This window comes from Saccostrea cucullata, unplaced genomic scaffold (genome assembly GCF_032062105.1).
Source record: "Saccostrea cucullata isolate Sc308-1 unplaced genomic scaffold, CSIRO_AGI_Scuc_v1 ctg401, whole genome shotgun sequence".
Taxonomy (NCBI): domain Eukaryota; kingdom Metazoa; phylum Mollusca; class Bivalvia; order Ostreida; family Ostreidae; genus Saccostrea; species Saccostrea cuccullata.
In genome coordinates this window covers 191,272-210,479 of record NW_026924018.1, presented here as the reverse complement: position 1 = coordinate 210,479, position 19,208 = coordinate 191,272, and the positions used below count along the sequence as shown (strand labels likewise).

At 32.6% G+C, this 19,208-nt stretch overlaps 1 protein-coding gene across 4 annotated transcripts; it reads left to right on the top strand.

Moving 5' to 3' along the window:
* The first annotated feature begins 1,385 nt into the window (after window positions 1–1,385).
* Window positions 1,386–19,208, top strand: LOC134265487 (multiple epidermal growth factor-like domains protein 11). Of its 4 annotated transcripts, none has more exons than XM_062747702.1 (7): window positions 1,386–1,582; window positions 8,320–8,535; window positions 9,939–10,094; window positions 11,154–11,288; window positions 11,468–11,615; window positions 16,059–16,144; window positions 16,405–19,207. In XM_062747702.1, the coding sequence occupies exons 1-7, from the start codon at window positions 1,519–1,521 to the stop codon at window positions 16,665–16,667; spliced, it is 1,068 nt and encodes a 355-aa protein (XP_062603686.1). In that variant the 5' UTR covers window positions 1,386–1,518; the 3' UTR covers window positions 16,668–19,207. The 4 variants fall into 4 exon arrangements, with proteins under 4 accessions (XP_062603686.1, XP_062603685.1, XP_062603687.1 ...); XM_062747701.1 differs by having other exon boundaries at window positions 1,387–1,582; window positions 9,876–10,094; window positions 16,405–19,206; XM_062747699.1 differs by having other exon boundaries at window positions 1,389–1,582; window positions 9,870–10,094; window positions 16,405–19,204.

The following is a 19,208-nucleotide window of genomic DNA, read 5'->3' as shown; positions in this document are numbered from 1 at the left end:
TCAGGTAATGAACTTTTGGAATCAACATGATAAAGAGTTAACACAATATAAGGATATTTTTTAAATCACATATGATAAGAAAGAGTTGACATAACGAAATTATATATCCACATCTCGGAATGGAGTTTTGACATAATGTAATAAAGTGTTGATATAATATAAAGATATGTTCACATTATGTTATACACTTTTTACACCACGTAATAAAGCACTGACATAAAGGTAAGATGTGTTCACCTCACATCATGATGCTCTCGCCGTAAAATAAAGATAAATCCATATCACGTAATAATGCTTTGATATAATAGACATATACATTCTCAAAAAGGAATGGACTTTTGACTTCATGTAATGATAAGTTTAATTATAAAACACAATTTACTTGACGTAATGCAATTTTGACCTCACATATTAAAGAAATGAAATAATATAAAGAAACATTCATTTCACGTAATAAAGATTTAACACAATGTAAACATATTTTCACTTCACATAATGAACTTCCGACTTCAAGTTATAAAGTGCTGACATAATGGAAGAATGTGTTTACTTCATGTAATGCAGCATTGACATGATGTAAAGATATTTTTACATCACCCCATAAAAAATTGATATAACGTAAAAATATGTTCACATCACGTAATGATAGATTGACATAATGAATGCATAGATTTATGCTATAAGGCAGTGATGGCGTTCCATATATAAAGGCTTTCGCATCATTAATACAATAATTAATCTTTTTAATCCTACTTTAAATGATAAATTAAACAGATTTAAATATAAACAATAAAATGTCTTTCTTTGTTTGTTATTACTGGAATTAACTAGCTGCAATAATGTAGCCCTCTTCGCAGCTATTGTAGAAAAAAACTTATATATGTATTTTTTGCAACAGCTGCTTCCGTTAATTCCAGTAATAACAATCAAAGAAGGCATTTTATTGTTTAAATAAGGATACAGCAAATTTTGGTAAAGTATTAAACTTTACGCCGTTTAAAGTGCGGTTATTTAGCTTATTGTGAAAAACTAAAGTAAATTAAACATACCTTCAAGCAAAAATTTATTACGTTTTAAGTTAAACATTGAACTACAATTATGTACATGTATACTCTACGTGGTCATTTAAAGTGTGTTCCTAGAGATAGTGATAAATACACTGATACATTACAAGCAAGTTCCGTGTCGGTGTGATCCACTTACCACGAATTCTTGAATCTCCGGAAAATCTCACTTTAAAGACTGAAAATATTTTTTTTTATTTATAATCAGAAATGTTGAATGCTTGATCGATTTATTTTTGTAAGTTTTAATTGAAAGGAAAAAAACTATGCAGGATATAAGATATAGAACCTATGAAGAGGTCGATACAATCTTATTAATTTTAAGTGATGTCAATATTTTGTCTATAAAAAAACAATGCAGTATTTGTAAAATGACTCAAGTACTGAGTCACTTAAATCACGTTTTATATGATAGCTTCCGTGATACTTTTTGACGGTACTGTACGCTTTGAACATGTATTTGTACGTTCAAATTTTATTTTCTACTGTCTCAGTTTTTGAATTATCAAAAGCATATGGTAAGTCTCTTTCTTTATTAGCATCATTAATGTTTATACTCTGGTAAAATGTGAATTACATGAACATGCAAAAAAATATTTAATTAGCTTGCTTATTTACTTTATATCAAGACTTTTATTTTGAATCTGATATTTATTTTCAAAATAAAGGTTTCGCTACTATTTTTCATCAATATTGATTGATTGATTAATTGATTGATTGTATGTTGTTTAACGTCCCTCTTGAGTTTTTCCCTCATATAGAGACGCCACTACTTGCCAATGGAGAGCTACATTTGCAATCAAAGCCATTGAGTGGTGAGGAATCTTTTTCGTGCCAGCACCTGCTGTGTCACAGGACCTCGCGATCTATTTATTTCATTAAAAGTTTTAATCTAAAGTTTAAACTTTAGATTTAAACTTTAAATGTAACATATTTAAGGACGTTCTATCCTGAGATTTTGAGCATATTTTGGTCATGTCCTTTATTTATAAAATTCTGCATTATTTTTAAGTTCTAACATTAAATCTGAATTCTACAGTGCAAAATTAACTATATTCAATGAAAAAACCGAGATTAAATTCCCTTCAAGTAGAATTAAACTAGGGACTATATTTTGTGGCGGAAGGTTTTTTAGACGAATATGATCAGTTTTTCCATTTTGAACTATAACAGTATTGTTAATTTTAGATTCCTATTTTCCCATCCTGGTTGCAGAGAAAGCTGTTTTTTGCAGTGAAATGTGTTATACTGGTTCTGAAATATCTATTAAATTATTTCTTATGAATTCTATCAACAAAATGTGACAAATATAGTAAATATATTCTGAAAATCCGGGAGAAAATTGAGCCAATTTTAACGTAAAATTGACACTTTTTTAGTAAAATCTAAAAATTTACATCATATACCCCAACTTTTGATGTTCTTTTCTAAATATTCAAGATAAATTTGACCTATTTGCTTAAAATCAGAAAAAAGTTTAAGACTTTAAAATAATTTTCTTGCTTATTAAATTTTCAATGACAGAAACATCACATTTTATTAGTGCAGAAAGGTCAAATAATTGATTATGCGAAGCAATTTGAAACTTTTTCTTAGTCACAATTTTTAAGTGTGTTTTTTTAAACAAACTTAGAGTTCATTTTGTTTCATGCTTCAATTGGATAAAACTATTGTAAGGAAAACGTCAAAAATGTAATTTTTAATTAAGACACAAATTTCAGTGCAGAAAGGTCATATTAAGTGTATTGTAGCGCCAAAAGAAGCGTATTGACCCCCATCTTTTGATTTGAATTTTAATTAAGCTATGTATGCAGAAACTAAAAATATACTTGGCAAAAAAGTTTAAGACTATAAATATCAGGATCGAATGTCGTTAAGGACAGATGAGACGTTCCTTGATACTATATAATTTTTTCCAAGACTTTGTCCTGAAGTATTCATACTGTAACATGTTAACTCACAAAAAAATTAACGTACCTTATCAGGCATATGTGCAAGATAGCAGAGGGTAGTGTTTCTTAAATAATACTTTTGGGAAAAAACTAAACTTCTTTAAAATCAATTTTTAAGTGTTGTATTTTTTGAAAGCATTTGGAAACTGGTTTAAAAATTAGAATGTAATTAAAATTTTAAATACGAGGGCTGTTCAATAATTAATGTCCTGGGTGCTCGGGAAGAAGCAAAAGACGCTTTTCAATGATTCAGTCTTCATGATTTAACTTATTAATCTCTTTTAATTAAAACACATGTCCGTAACATTTTTTATCCAATTTCTGATTGTTTTTAAAACTCATTTTTGGGTATAACCCTTAGTATACATGTACTCGAAAATGGCAGATCCAGTGATTTCCTGGAAATGTTTCTTCCTTCTGAAAGGTGTTTTTTCAAGTTTGGAAATAGAAATAAGTCAAAAGGTCAAAGATCCTGGCGAATAATGTGAAAAAACATTAAGTTTCTGTTTATCCCGAAAACCCCTTTACTCTTCAGGGCGTGCGGGTTTGGACGCTGTCATGAAGAAAGTTAATGTAGTGGATACCTGATTCTGGGTCTTTCCTCTAATAAACCTTTCGATTTTTAAGCGGTTAGCTTTGCTAACCGCTTTATGGCATGTCTCCAACGATATTACGCAATTTTTATCGACACCGGAAACTTCCATAAGGCGCTACCTATCGACAACGGAAACTTCAACAAAGCCTCTACCTATGATTTGTATATAACATATATAACATATGATAAATAAAATCAAGACTATCAAAACAACATAATCTTTCAGTTTTTAATTTTTTTTCTGATTTTGTTGGTCAATAAAATAAATGTATAATTGTTGTATTAAAAAAGTTTATGTATAGGAGCATTTGGTGTCGAGATTAAATTTCCGTGACGTCAGCTGATGGCGATCGGGCCCTGTGACGAAATTCGAAGTCAGCATGAAGTTTAGCTGATAACATTATCAACTCGTTAGATTTAAACTTTAGGAAGAAATGTATAGCGAGAAATATCATATTTGAACCCAATGCTACACGAAAACCAGTAGGCATATCCGATTTATTTGTTAAATTGAAGCCTGAATCGAACAGGGGGTCAAAATGGCGTTGCACGTCTTGTGTATTTATATATAGAGGGGGTAGAATGTTTCAATATTTGGCTAATTTAGAGACTTACTGATAAAAATTCAGGTGCCTTTGATTAATTATAAGGCACCCCTCATGAACAATAAATATTTGACCGAATTATGTTACTGGGCACAGGGAGGACGGGTTAATTACTGGCTAAAGGGGTTGAAGGTTATTACCGACTGCAAAACATCGGAGAATCTCTCGATTGAGTTTCATTTTCCTTGCCAAAATATTAGGGTAGGGTGGTGTAATTAGACCACCTGCTTAATTTCGACCGTTCATAAAAACCTAAATATATTTTGTTTATGGCGTATAATTTTGTATGTAAATTTATATTATGCAGAAAGAAAACGTATTTTTAATATATTGTGTCCAAAATAATTTTATTTCCATGAGCGTTATTAAGATCTTTTTTGGAAAATTACATCAAGGAATAGGCTTTATCACCCGAAAAATTACAGACGGGTATATTTTTGCCACTACGGCGAACTATCACCTCAGAAAAATCTTGCATGAAAAGACAATCAATGGATATCCCTGACGTGAGATTTATCAAACATTATTTTGAAAATGAAATTTATACCCTTTTAATTTATAATATTTATTTTTTTATAAATTAAATTGCAAACCAGCTGAACAGAAATCGGCCAAAGTTATCCCTACATGAATACGGCGGGCGTCAGTGGGTAACTTCGACCAATGTAAAATGACGCAATTTACTATCTGTCACCAGACAGAATTCATGACCGTCCAGAAAAAATATGATTAGAACTATGTACATAAATACCTGGTAGAAACTAGTGCTACAATAGTGAAAAATAATTTATTTTATTTACATGCAGTTTAGATGCCTGTACATGTACATTTGTAGCATGCCTTAACCAGTTGGCATATCGGCGTCATAGACATCTGGTGCACTCGATGTCTTCGAATTAGGTACATTTACAAAAATTGTAAATTTTTGGTCAGTATATTTTTACTCGATCTTTTATGCTGTACAGCAGTAAAATTTAAATTAATATTTTTTAAACTATATTAGAGCTGACGTCAATTATTTCCTTTGTATTGGCTCATCGGTCGAAAATACCCCGTGTGCGGTCGAAACCCAACACACGTATCTTGTAAATCGAACGCATTTATTTCATATTATGACAAAAAAAGTATATAAAGTCGATGTTATCTAAAAGAGAAAATGTATTTGAAGGTAAAAGGATCCAGTTAAAGTTGTAGCATAACATAACAGAGACACACTTTAACAAATCTCAAGTACAAAAAAATAATCGGTCGAAATTACACCACCCTACCTTAAGGCATCCCTTTAATTAACTTAAGTAATATTAGTACACGAAGAAAGCCTTTATTTAAAAATACTGAATACATCTGTAAGTTGTTACTTCCATAATGAAACGTTTGTTTTCTTCTCCTTTTTCTCTCAATTGAAATTATTTTAAAGATGATAAAAGCTTTGTTTCCAGGGATAAATTCTGTACTCAGTCTAATTATTAAAAACGGTCACATTTTTATTTAAAAAAAAAATAATGGGACCCTGAATATACTAAAATTAATTTTTAAAAAATGGGAAAAAAATTTAATCGGCATTCGATCCTCTTCTAAAAATCAGCCGATATAAAATATGCACAGAAAAAAGAGGTATGAAAAATCTTGACAATTAGCACAAATTGAAAATTATATCTAATAAGTGATTATTTTTGTAAGTTTGCTAAATTCCTATGCAAGGTATAAGTTGTAAAAATACTTTTTAAATTTGAATTTGTACAATTTGTTAATTATCATTTTGAGCCTTTGAGAAGAAATAAAAATTAAAATACAGATGCTTACAGGCATATTGATAGAAATTCGCATACTTGTTTTTAGTAAAAAAAATAATAACCCAATGTATTGCTTATGCGAAATATTGAAGAAAGTGACAATGATACCTAGGTAATACTTGCAATGGACAATTAAATTGTTTGTTATACACTGACTTTTAGTTAACCTTTGAATTTTTAAAATACTAGTACTGATGGATTAAACAACAACTTTCCTTTTCACACATTTTTTTTTTTTTTTTTTTTTTTACAATATTGCATGAAAAATATTTGCCAAATACTCAGTATACGTTCGTTTATACATATCGTGCAAGACTCTTTTTTAAATCATTGTCATATACCATTTACTTATTCGAACATTTAATTGTATGAAAAGTCAATAATGTACATTTCTTAAAACTTTATTATATTGTTTACTTATCTTTCTTCCTGTGAGAGAAAAAGTTCATAATATTAATAAACAAATGTACTCAGTATTTGTATCAAAATACAAAATGAACAGTGATCGGTCTCAAAAGAAAAACGGATCCTTGAAAGTTCCGGTGCCCAGGAGAAGTAAGCATCCCCAATGACAGGTCACACCTGCTGACCCGCAGTGAGCCTACGAAACTGAAGCTCTCTGAAATTAATTAATTCTCTGCTCGTCCATCCGTTCTTCTCAGACTAGCCAGCTAAAGATCTATGTACAGTACTCCAAATCAATTAATCTAAAGAATTTGAATTATCATTTTATTTTCTTTTTGAGTTGTTTGCTATAGTAGCCTTTACAGTTACCTAATTTCAGAATCAATAGAGCATGAAAGAAAATGAAATTTGCAACATCAACATAATTTTTTTCGTTCTGAGCACTTTTGGACGCCACCAATGGAGACAATTGGAGAAATTTTTGAAATTGAACTTCCTGTCTTTCAAACTGAAAATCTCAGGTTGATATTTTGAAACATACATTTGTGACATCATTCTGAATGTTATTGGTTTCACCATTTAGTTAAGTACTACAAAATTCAGTGTGTCTGCTTCTTCGCTGATGACACTGGACAAAGACATGCATGCTTACTTTAATATCATCATTCAATGCATTTTTTGTTATTGTACACTGTACATATTCGATGAAAGCATGCTAACCGCTTTTCAGTACTTTCAGTACTTTGATTTTGCAAAACATTTGCTTTCTAGCCTCCTTCAGAAATTAAACTGTCTCCCTGAATACGAACTTGAAGACTGTTTTTATGCTCTTGCAATTCTTTGCTCTTGTCAAACCTTTGCTGTTTTTATCAAGTACATTTTATGGTAAATTTAGTTTTGAGGGTTTTTAGCAATAGATTCAAATTCCATTATCTGTTTGAATATCAAACAAACATGGATAACTACAATTACTGATATTTTAGAATAATTGTTAAGACATTCGTACACGCTGTCGTTTTCACTCATTTTTCAAAATATAGGGTGACCTTTGAGTACTAAGCTTTTTTACCGTCAAACGTTTCTTAAAAACAGTGTAAACTACTCCCGAAATGGTGTATATCAAATTTGCTATGTGTCTTAATGTCAATCATACATCATCAAATATTATTTGTTGAAATTTGGCAAACAGTACATAATTTGTTATAAGTTTTGGTTGGCATGGACGGTACCCATTTTTGATACCCATTAAACAATTTTTTTATCATTGAAATCAACCTGCTCATTTGTCTATAAAACAGGCATTGGTTGCTGTAAATATTACATATTTCAGTGAATATTTCTTTGGGATTTTTAACAAGTTTTACAGCAACTTTAATGAAGCTTTTATTTTCATTCTAGTTTACTTATTCTTAACCATTCATTTACATGTATAATGCAATGTCTCGAATAGACCTTGTTTTCTAGCTTCTCACAATGAAACTATGTGATGAAAAGTGGTCACATTAACTGTTATAAATTCAATAAAGATTACATTATGAGAGAAAGTCAAGCTTAATGTCATATGATATCTGTATTGTATGTCATACAGTTCAGGACATTATTTATTGAACAGCCCTCGTATTTTGATATATTTCAAAAATATACAAAACACATATCCGAGGAACATATCGTCGGACCTTAAAGGGTCTCATCCGAAGGACCGGTTTCTGCGTCTCACAGTGGGATGCGAACCCATGACGTAAGGATCGACTCCTTACTTCACGACTCTAGAGAAGACGCTCTAACCATTGCGCCACGCGAGCGACTCATCAATATTGAGATTGAAGTGTGTACAGGTTATCTGAACTTTTTGTTGAAGGAAAGTAAAGAACACCTATCTCTTTTAAATAGACGAATCTTTTACAGATAATCTTGCGTTAAATAGACAAGCTGAACAGAGCTCAACATCAGCCTCAGGGGACAAAAGAGCCAGTTGGGCGGTAGATAATAACACAGATCAGAAGTTTGAGGTTTGTGCCAGCACAAAACAAGAAAACATCGTGTGGTGGAGGGTTGACTTAGGGGAAGTAAAAAGTATCCACGATATCCGGGTCTTTATCCGTAATGACAGCAATGACAACAGTAAGCGTTGACTGAGATACTGGCGAAGAGTACATAATTTTCCCCCCAGGTTTCGCTGTTGTATTGGAGTACGCGTCAAGTTAATTTTACGAAGAAGATTTGCATTTTAATATTGCTATATTTTTGCTTTATCAAGGTGAAATACAAAGGTTTGAAAAATCATGGGAAATCAAGGGAAACTATGTTTCATAAAAATGGGAATTTTTGAGATGTTCAATGATGTATGCACTAATATTTTTTTCACACAATTACATGTACCATTCTTTTAAGCATGTTATTCTTTATAAATAACATGATGTGTTTGTGAAACTCTGATGCCCCTGAATGGCAACGTAGCGAAGATTATTTTTTTCTTAAATGCAGATTTAATATATTAGTACTAAAAGTTGGGTATTCTAACTGGAAATACAATTGTGCAATTTGAAAATAGGTCAAACTTAAAATCAATTATAAGTACAGAAAACCTGTAGGTCAAGAGCAAAAGATCAAAGTAACTGGTATCCAGTGAAAGGTCTTGCCACAAAAAAAAAAAAACAAATGTGAAATATGAAAACCCTAGCCCTTCAAAAGGTATGGTCAAGGTTAAATATTCAAAAAGTAGGTCAAACTCCAAGGTCAAAGAGTCAAAGGTTTTGCTATTAAATGAAAGGTCTTGTCACAAGGAATAAATACCGGTATGTAGAGTATAAAAGCACCAGCCCTAAAAAATTATCGTCAAGTTTTGCTTTTAAAAAATATGTCAAACTCCAAGGTCAAAGGCTCAAAGTTCTTAATTGGTATCCAATGAAGGGTCTTCCTACAAGGATTACATGTTTTAATTACGAGATAACTAGACCTTAGCGTTCAAAAGTTATGGCCAAGGTTAAAGTTTTTCAAAAGTACGGAAATCTCGAAAATTAAGGTCAAAAGGTCAAGTGAAAGTTGGTATCCAATTAAATTATATCCACAAAAATACATATGTGGAGTATAAATAACCTGGTGTATACTTTTCAACAGATATGGTAAAAGTTAAAGTTTGGAAATTTTGTGTAAAAGTTGGCTAAACTCCTAGGTCGAGGTCAAAAGGTCACAATTTCGTGGTATCCAAAGAGAGGTCTTGTCACAAGGAATACATATTATATTAAATATGAAAGTCATAGCTGAATTCACTTAATCGAAGTTATGGTCAAGGTTAAAGTTTTTGCGGACAAACAGGCAGTGTGAGACAGACAGAGAGACAGCTAGACAGACGGACGGACACGACAAAAACTATAAACCCCGAAACTTCGTTTACGGGGGCATAAAATTATATGCTCCTCACTTTTGTTAAACTTTGTAAAATTTCTTTCCTCTAGCAATAGTTGAAAAAAGATTATGTGACCACGCTGGATTTTCTCTTTATATATCGAACACCACCTGTGCAGTTAGCCCTAATGATGGATATCTGTGCTACCAGAACAACGGCACACTGTTCCAATTGGAATCAGATCATGTGTGTACACGTCATGGGCGTTACGTCACGTACTATAATAGAAGACAAAAAGAAATCACTGCGGAACTCTGTGAAGTCCAAGTCTTTGGTGAGTGCTCTTACAACTAATCTACTAACTTTCATCACATTTTTAACCTTATTGCCAACAATTTAACATATTTAAGGACAGATGATACAAAGAAAATGGATGCCTGGATTGGCATAATTTTACTTACAAATGTACAGGTCTATTTTGTTTGTAAATGATGCGAATAATAAATTTCTAAAATGTAAGACAAATTAATTGTAAAGTTTTCTATTATTTTAAAATTCTACCTTTCTGGATCTATCTCTATTATTCTATACATTTTTTCATCAATTTAAATCCCATTTATTAAATCTGTAAATAAAAATCAAGAAATATATATGGATGAAATTATTCATTTTCCTCCTTTAAACATGATTTAAAATGTTATTTTAAGATTTTTGACAAAAATCTAGATCTGTTTGTATCATCTCTCCTTAATTCGGGGCTCTATTGTCTGAATATATATCTTCAAACAGAATAAATAATGGCCTTACTGGATATAACCTTCTCCTTCTGTGAGAAATTGAACGTTGCAAATGGACCTTGTTTATTCATATGTTGAGTTCTTTCAAGTCCCTCTCAAGAATTTTTCACTCATAATGATGGATCTTTTTCGTGCCAGCACCTACTGCGACCCGATACCTCGGTAGCTGCAAATCTGTAGCTCTCCTACTAGTATATAATTTTTTCGAGCTACAGATCTGTAGCTAGGTACAGTGTACCTCGGTTTTTACTATCTCATCCGAAGCACCGGCCTTCACGTCCCACAAGGGGGATTCGAACCCTCTACATGAGGATTTAACTCATTAAATTATTCCGCGATTCAAGAGCAGCCACTAAAACTACTGTGCAACGAAGGCGACCTAGAAAACGTTGTCGTTGTCTCTACTTGGTATATTTACCGCCATTATTTGATTTAAAATGGATTTCATTTTCAGACTCAACGGAGTTGGGATTTTAAATAGTGTTGATGTATGTTTTGTATTTTAGTCGATAAGCTGTTCCACCAATTATTACACATTAAGTAAAATTCACCATGCAAAAGACAATTGTTTAATAAAATAATCACATATGAATTAGGGTGTGCATCAGGAGTTTATGGAGAAAATTGCGAAATGAAATGTCCAATAAACTGCCGGGGCAACCAATGTGACATAGTGACAGGGGCATGTCTACAGTGTACGGACGGTTGGAAAGGTCAACATTGTGATCAGAGTAAGTACTAGAAAGATCACAAAGATTTCACGAAGTGTGTTAGTAAAATCCAGAAAATTAAACTTCATAAATATTTGTACTGATTGGCACCCATGTATATGAAAAAGTAACCATTACGTTTATGAACTTTTATATATTGTATGGAAAAGTATGGAAATGATATGAATTTTATTGTACAGACATTACCGTTGAGGTGTTTGTGCCTGTGCAGCTACCCTCCACTAGGTCCTCTTCTCAGCTGCAGATATATAGAGCTGCAGTCGGTGTTCTTTTTCTGGCGTTGGTTATCTTTATTGGAATCACTATAGCTTTATTTATAACAGCACGGTAAGAATTCAGTTTATATATGAGGAAAATTCCCTTTACATGTATATCCCTCTACAAAAAGATTGATTTTTTTATCTGCTCATTGTTTACCTTCATCACCTGCATACGGAGTGTATATATATCTCAGTTAAATCGATACGCAAGAGCATGCTCTACATATGAACAATTTCTAAAACGAGGTAAACTATTGACAAGCAAGTTGATGACACAAGAATATCAGCAGTCTCGTTTAAGGTCATCATTTCGTAAGTTTTATGGTCGATGCAATGATCTTGTCAGCAAATACAATTTATCATTGAGTCAAATGCTGACTTAAGTTTTTCATACCGATTGTTAGTCCATTATTTATACACTGAAATGACGACAAATTATCCGTTATTTCACGATCATGACAAGGGGCACAAGGCGGATGTGACCGGTCAACAGGGGATGCTCACTCCTCCATGGCACCTGATCCCATCTCTGATGTTTTGGAGGTCCGTATTTGCTCTGCTCCTATTTTGTATTGTTTATGGACTTTATATCGTATAAGTGGAATTTTTTTAGCGAGGATTCAGTTTTGGCATTATTAGCGAGGGCGCAGAGATCGCTTAAATTGAATATCGCTAAAAATTTATTACGTTTTCTTTGTAATAGCTTCATTAATATGCATTTTAAAATTGGTAAAATAACAACTCGCTAACAATAAATTACCAGTTTTTAAGGACAAATCGCTAAATTTGCGTCTCGCTAAAATTTTTACTTATACGGTATTGATTACTGTTCGTTATATCCATATCCTTCTTTTAACCACCGAACATGTATCTCTGCTGGTGGACAGTCTGTCCCCAAGGATACTTGTCGTTCGGTACCTATTCATTCATGAGTACACAGGTTAACGAAATGATACTGGCAGGCGCGTCGCCCAGTGTAAAAAGGGACAAAGACTCGAGGAGTTCATTTGGTACCCCTTAGATAAGTTCTTCAGATGCCCAGTTTTGGTATAAATCCAATACATCATACAAATTGAAAGAATGTGAGGTTTCTATTACAGATATACTAAATGATTCCTTTTCCGATCCCGTGGCTTCTGTTTCCAAATGTTCTGTGAAAAACTGTGAAACCTGTGACGTTTTGATAACTAAAACTTCTTTTACCAGTAATCCTACTGAACAGAGCTTGTATACTAAAACTTGGGAAAATCTTAACTGCAAATCTTCTAAAGTTGTCTATGGAATAGAATGTAATACGTGTGGACTCGTTTATGTTGGTGAAACCAAGGGATCACTTAATCAAAGAATATCAGGTCACCGGTTTCAAATAAATCATGGTGGTCAGCAGCTTTTATACAACATTTCATTTACCTGATCATTCTATTTTGTCTTTGAAAGTTAGAATTCTCAAAAAGATTTATCACCACACTAATAGTCCATCGCTGAGTACACCTTTCTGTAGACAATGAGAAGAATTTAGGATTAGAAAACAAGGGACAGCCTTTCCCTATGGATGTAATGACAATGTCTATAGTGTTGGTATAGTATTCTTTCCAGTCCACAGTGTAATAATGTAAATGTGATAGGACTTTTTAACCATACACAAAGACGCAAGCGTAGTCATGGGCATCGGCCGTACAATAAACCTGCAATACGCGACGTCTCTTTTGATTCATTACTACCTCATTTAAATCAACATTTAGGTCTACATCATATTCGCACCGAACTTTACTCTGTTCCTCTGAAACTTTTAAATAATCTTCTTGAAAAGGCCAAGGAAAGTCCAATTTTTGATTCCTCGACACCAGAATATAGACTCGGATCTGTAACTGTGGATATTGCATAGCATAGCTTTTTAAACCCGCACGTTTTGCGGAAGAAAATGCAGCTAAAACAATTCGTCTTTTCCTTAAACTTCAACATACCAATAAATGAATTGACGCGGTCAAAATAAGTAATATAATTAATCACAAAAGGGTCCAGTCTTCTATTCCACCATATTTCAAGTTAAAGACTACACCTTGTATTTCATACAAATACACATCGACCATTGCTTCCAAACTTTTCAATTACAAAAACACTTTACATGGCCTAGATACCGACTATCTGAAACATAATCCTCCTTCGTGTTCATGTTCTTCTTCACCCTATAACGGTTACTATAGTCCTGCTGGACAGGCTATTACAGGTGACGTAAATATATTTAATAATGAGGACCTTAGATCACTTATTTTAAAAGGTCCTAAATATAGGGAACCCCGATCCTTCAACTGGCGTCAGAATTTCATTAATATTATAGATTCTGTTGAAAATTACGCCAGACGATGGGCCAGATATGAAAAAGAAGACGTTGACACCTTGTCAGAAATGTATCAGATACATGTTAAAGCCACATATTAAAAGATTGAGGGGCAATATGAAAACCATCTATCCTTCTGTGTTCAATAAACCAGAATTGAAAAAAGAATTAGATTACATGATCACTACGTACTGGTCCCTGCCGACAAAGCAGGTAACAACATTGTCTTCGTTTATAAATAAGGCTCATTTATAAATTGTATTCTAGAAGAATTTGGATTTAATTCTACATCAAAAGAAAAAATTCTTCAAAACCATATGTCAGTTTTGAATATTTTTTATATTCAACAGCGCCAAAATGAATTTGAACTACCTTATATATATTGGATTCCAAAACTTCATAAGAATCCTTACAAACAAGATACATAAGGGGTTCCAGTAAATGTTCAACTAAGCCTTTTTCGTTACTCCTCACTAAGATATTGACAGTAGTGAAGGAAAAACTTCAAGAGTACTGTGCAAGTATATATTCAAGAAGTGGTTTGAAACAGATGTGGATACTCAAAAATTCCAAAGAACTTATGGACAATTTCAAATCACAAGGTTTTTACCAAAATCAACAGCTTAAAAACTTACGACTTTCAACTTTATACACAACCATTCCCCACGACAAATTAAAATCCAGGCTTCTTCATATCATTGACAGCTGCTTTTTCAATAAAAATGGAACTCGTAAATTTACTTACCTGGTCATTGGTCATTTGCAAATTTATTTTGTTAAAAATCATTTTGATTGTACACAAAAGTACTCTGAAGTTGACATCAAAAAGATGCTTGAGTTTCTGATTGACAATATCTATGTGGTTTTTGGAAACTAGGTCTTTCAACAATCAATTCGAATTCCCATGGGAACCTCTTGCGCTCCGTTATTAGCAGACCAATTTTTGTATTCATATGAAGCAGAATTTATGCAAAATATTTTGCGTGAAAAGAAGAAATCACTTGCTGTGGCCTTTAACTCGGCCTTCAGATATATTGACGACGTATTGTCAATCAACAATGGTAATTTCCATTCCTACGTCGTTACGATATATCCAGGAGAGCTTGAGATAAAAGATACCACAGAGTCTGACACATCTGTTTCGTACTTTGGTATTTTACTTGAAAAAGACATAAAAGGTTACCTAACAACCAAATTATATGATAAACGTGACGACTTTAACTTTTCTATCGTCAACTTCCCTTACTTATGCAGCAATATACCTTCATCACCTGCACACGGAGCATGCTCTACGTATGAACAATTTCTAAAACGAGGTAAATTATTGACAAGCAAGTTGATGAAAAAAGAATATCAGCAGTCTCGTTTAAAGTCATCATTTCGTTAGTTCTATGGTCGATACAGTGACCTTGTCAGCAAATGCAATTTATCATTGAGTCAAATGCTGACTGACGTTTTTCATACCTATTGTTAGTCCACTATATATACACTGAATTGACGACGGATTGTTTTGTTATTTTACGATCATGACAATGAGTACATCGCGGATTTGACCTGTCAGCAGGGGATGCTCACTCCTCCATGGCACCTGATCCCACCTCTGTTGGTTCGGAGGTCCGTGTTTGCTCTGCTATTATTTTGTATTTTTTATGGACTTTGATATTGAATACTGTTCTTTATCTCCATATCCTTCCCATTCAAGAATTATTCACGCATACAAGTATAGAAGCCTCATTATACATTGATGAATGCCTTTACTTAGCATTTAGGGCCATTCATGCCATTCAGAGCAGTGAGAGGGGCTCTTTATCATGACCGATATAGTTTGTATGGCTATACTTTAAATATAGAATTACATGCGCAGTTAATTATAACAAAAGCAATATGATTATTTAATGTAAAGATCTACCAGACAGGCAAGTCAGTCATATCTTCGCAAGCCAAGAATGACAATAACGAAAAAAGGCGAGATCTTCAGCCTTGGGGATGCCAAACAGTGATCCACAGTGACTAACTGTTTTTTTTAAATTTGTCACCACACACACACACACACATGTATGTGTTTTATGTGTGAATTATTGGTCATTGGCTTTACACAACACTTTTTACAATTGTCTAAAAATTAATGTGATTAATGAAAATTCTGTATTAATCAACTTTTATTCATTTCAGTAAACTAAAAGCTATGCAAACAAAAGACGGATACATAACTCATATAACAACTGAGCAAGACAATGGTTACGCAAGTTTGGATGTTGGTGAGTAGCTTTTAATAAAGAATTACAACTAAATTTTGTCATCTAGAATCAAAAATGATACATGATTTTATAAAAATATTTTTCTTCTAATGAAAATGTAGAAAAAAAATAATTTTTTGGAAGATATTTTTAATAAGTTGCAAATTTATTTTAAGTAGAAACACCTCTGTTACATAGAAAACTACCAATCAATATATCTTGAGATATATAAAATGAAAAGTTCTTAGAATTATATATAGTTGCGTCTCTTTTTTCAACAGAACTAAGTAATCAGTACACTCAGATAGGGGTAAATGGTACAGAGGATCTGGCCAACTCTCATCGATACACTCAAATCAGGGCGAGTCAGAGACAACCGCAGGAGTCTAGTGAGGCCCGGGGCAGTCAAACCAGTGTCAAAAGTACGGGAGGCCGGGGAGACGGGGAGTCCAGCGGTCATCAGTATAGTCAAATAGGGGTCAACAAAAACAAAAACAAACTACAAGAATCCGACAGCTCTAATAATTACGTCCATGTCTTATAAACCATATACAGATCGTCAAACAAATGAGGGTGTCCCGAATTCCCAACAATTTTTGTGTGTGTGATTTTTTCACCAAAATATCATGAAATTGAAAATATCATGGAGTCTTACTTTTTAATGACGATAACCTACAAATTAGGACTGCAGTCAATATTATTAGAATGTTTGCCTATCTGTAGTCTGTTCACATGTATGTCACTGTCAGTTTATCCGACTGTCATATCTTATATCTTTAAAACCTTTAGAGGAAGGGTTTACTGTGTTTGCGATTCATCATTTTCCGAAAAATTTAACCCATTGTGAATGCTATTATTATTTTTTTTAATTGTAAAAATGCTTACACGAAATTCAAATTAAATTTTAAAATTTCAAAATTAAGAAATCCTGAAAGTTTAACAACGTGAAATATTAAAAAGACTTACAGTATAAAGAGGGAATATGGAGATGACGAGCAAATGTCTATAATACTACATAGCAATAGATATTGCATTGGATGTAGAGAAACCCCTTAAAGCACAAGACTTGAGATCAGGAGCCATGGAATTTAAGAATCGTCGTATTTCATACTGTGATTGTTAGATCATTTTAATACACTGTACTGTCTACGGATTCTTTTTTACGTTTTACATGTAGATCTATTCTCGGATCATGACATGAAGCAATGAGCTTAGGTGTGGTCGATCGACAGGAGACACTCACTTCTGCATGACGCCTGATCCCAACGTTGATGTCTTTGGAGGTCCATCTTTGTTCTAGATGCTCCTGATTTACATCGCGCTTCAACAGACTTTTGAACAAGATAACTGTTTGTTATCTTTATATTGGTCTAATCAATGTAAACTTGCTTACCAAACAGCCCTTGTTGATACAGAGAGCATAAACAGCCTAATTGACCTTGATAATAGTCTGAATGAGAAAGACATAAGTATTGATGATATTAACAATAAATTAACTAAAATATATTTAACAGCTGCATCTAAAACTCTTCTCTTTTAACCACCAATACATAATCGAAAAATAAACAAGAAAAAACCAAAACCTTGGATGTCTAATGATATATCTCTACTAAAAAGAGAAGTCCGCAAACTTGGAAGAAGAATTCAAATAAACCCTAAAGATTGTAATTTATTAAAGGCTTTCGCAAATGCTAAACGGGAATTTAACAGAATGAAAAAGAAATCAAAACATGAATTTTATAAGACAGTAACTGACAACATCGACAATCTAAATCAGAACAATTCAAAAGATTTTTGGAAGGTCCTAAGCAAAAATAAAATTAAACAAAACTCAAGTTCTTCCAATCCAGGACTTCAAGCATTTATGAATCACTATCAAGACTTATTGTGCTCTAAGGGCAGTAACTCCTGTGAATATGTAGATAAATCTGAAATTCAGAAACTTACTCCCCTTGACTATCCTTTCACATGCAATGAAGTCAAACTTGGCATTAAAAGTCTAAGAAATGGTAAATCATCTGGACAAGATCTAATTCTCAACGAGTTTATTAAAAGTGGTTCAAGTACACTTCTAAATATATTGACAAAACTCTTGAATAAAATTCTTTTTACTGGGAAAATACCTGAAGCCTGGAATGCGGTACAAATAACTTCTATTTATAAATCTGGTGACCCATGTAACCCATCGAACTATAGAGGATTAAGTGTTACAAGCTGTTTGGGAAAATTCTTTAGTGGACTTTTACAATGCCCCTAAATTCATACTTGGAAACAAATAACCTACTGAGTAATTATCAATTTGGATTCAGATGAAACCACCGTACCACAGATAATATATTTATTTTAAAAACTCTTATAAATAAGTATTTAAAATGGAAGAAACAAAACATTTATGCATGTTTTGTGGATTTCACTAAAGCCTTTGATACAGTTGATCGTACTTTAATGCTACACAAACTATACCAAAAGGGCATAGGTGGGAAATTTTACAATATAATAAATAATATGTACTTAAATACTAAATATTGTTGTAAAGATGAATCTTACTATAGTGAACATTTTATAGCTACACGTGGGGTTAAACAAGGACATAGTCTTTCCCCTATTCTTTTTAATATATTTATTGATGACTTCTACTCACACTTAATTAATTATACCACAAGTCCTCCTGAATTACAAAATATTGAAGTTGGACATTTATTCTTTGCAGATGACCTAATTCTCCTCTCTAAGTACTACAAAAGAAGGTCCTCAAAACTCATTAGACTGTCTCTCAGAATATTGCCTAAAATCAAAATTGACTGTTAACTCTGATAAAACTAAAGCAATGATTTTCTCAAATAAGAAAATTGACACAACTCAATATTGTTTTTATTATAATCATTCAATAGTCCATCAATGAAACGCTCTTTATACCTTTTCAAAATAACTTATCTGTAAAAACTCTTAAAATTATATACTTCACTTATTGAACCTATCATTTTTTATGTTTCTGAGATATGGATTTCAGACTTTAATATTAATATAAACAATTGTGATCAACTGCCTTTTGAAAAGATAAAGCATTTGATATTTAAAGATATTT

Bases quoted from the DNA above. Each gene is read 5' to 3' on its own strand.
- LOC134265487 (XM_062747699.1), top strand. From the start codon at position 1,519: ATGTATTTGTACGTTCAAATTTTATTTTCTACTGTCTCAGTTTTTGAA. The intron at 11,289-11,467 runs GTAAGTACTAGA...TTTATTGTACAG, and splicing joins AGGTCAACATTGTGATCAGA to ACATTACCGTTGAGGTGTTT. The intron at 16,145-16,404 runs GTGAGTAGCTTT...TTTTTTCAACAG, and splicing joins TTACGCAAGTTTGGATGTTG to AACTAAGTAATCAGTACACT.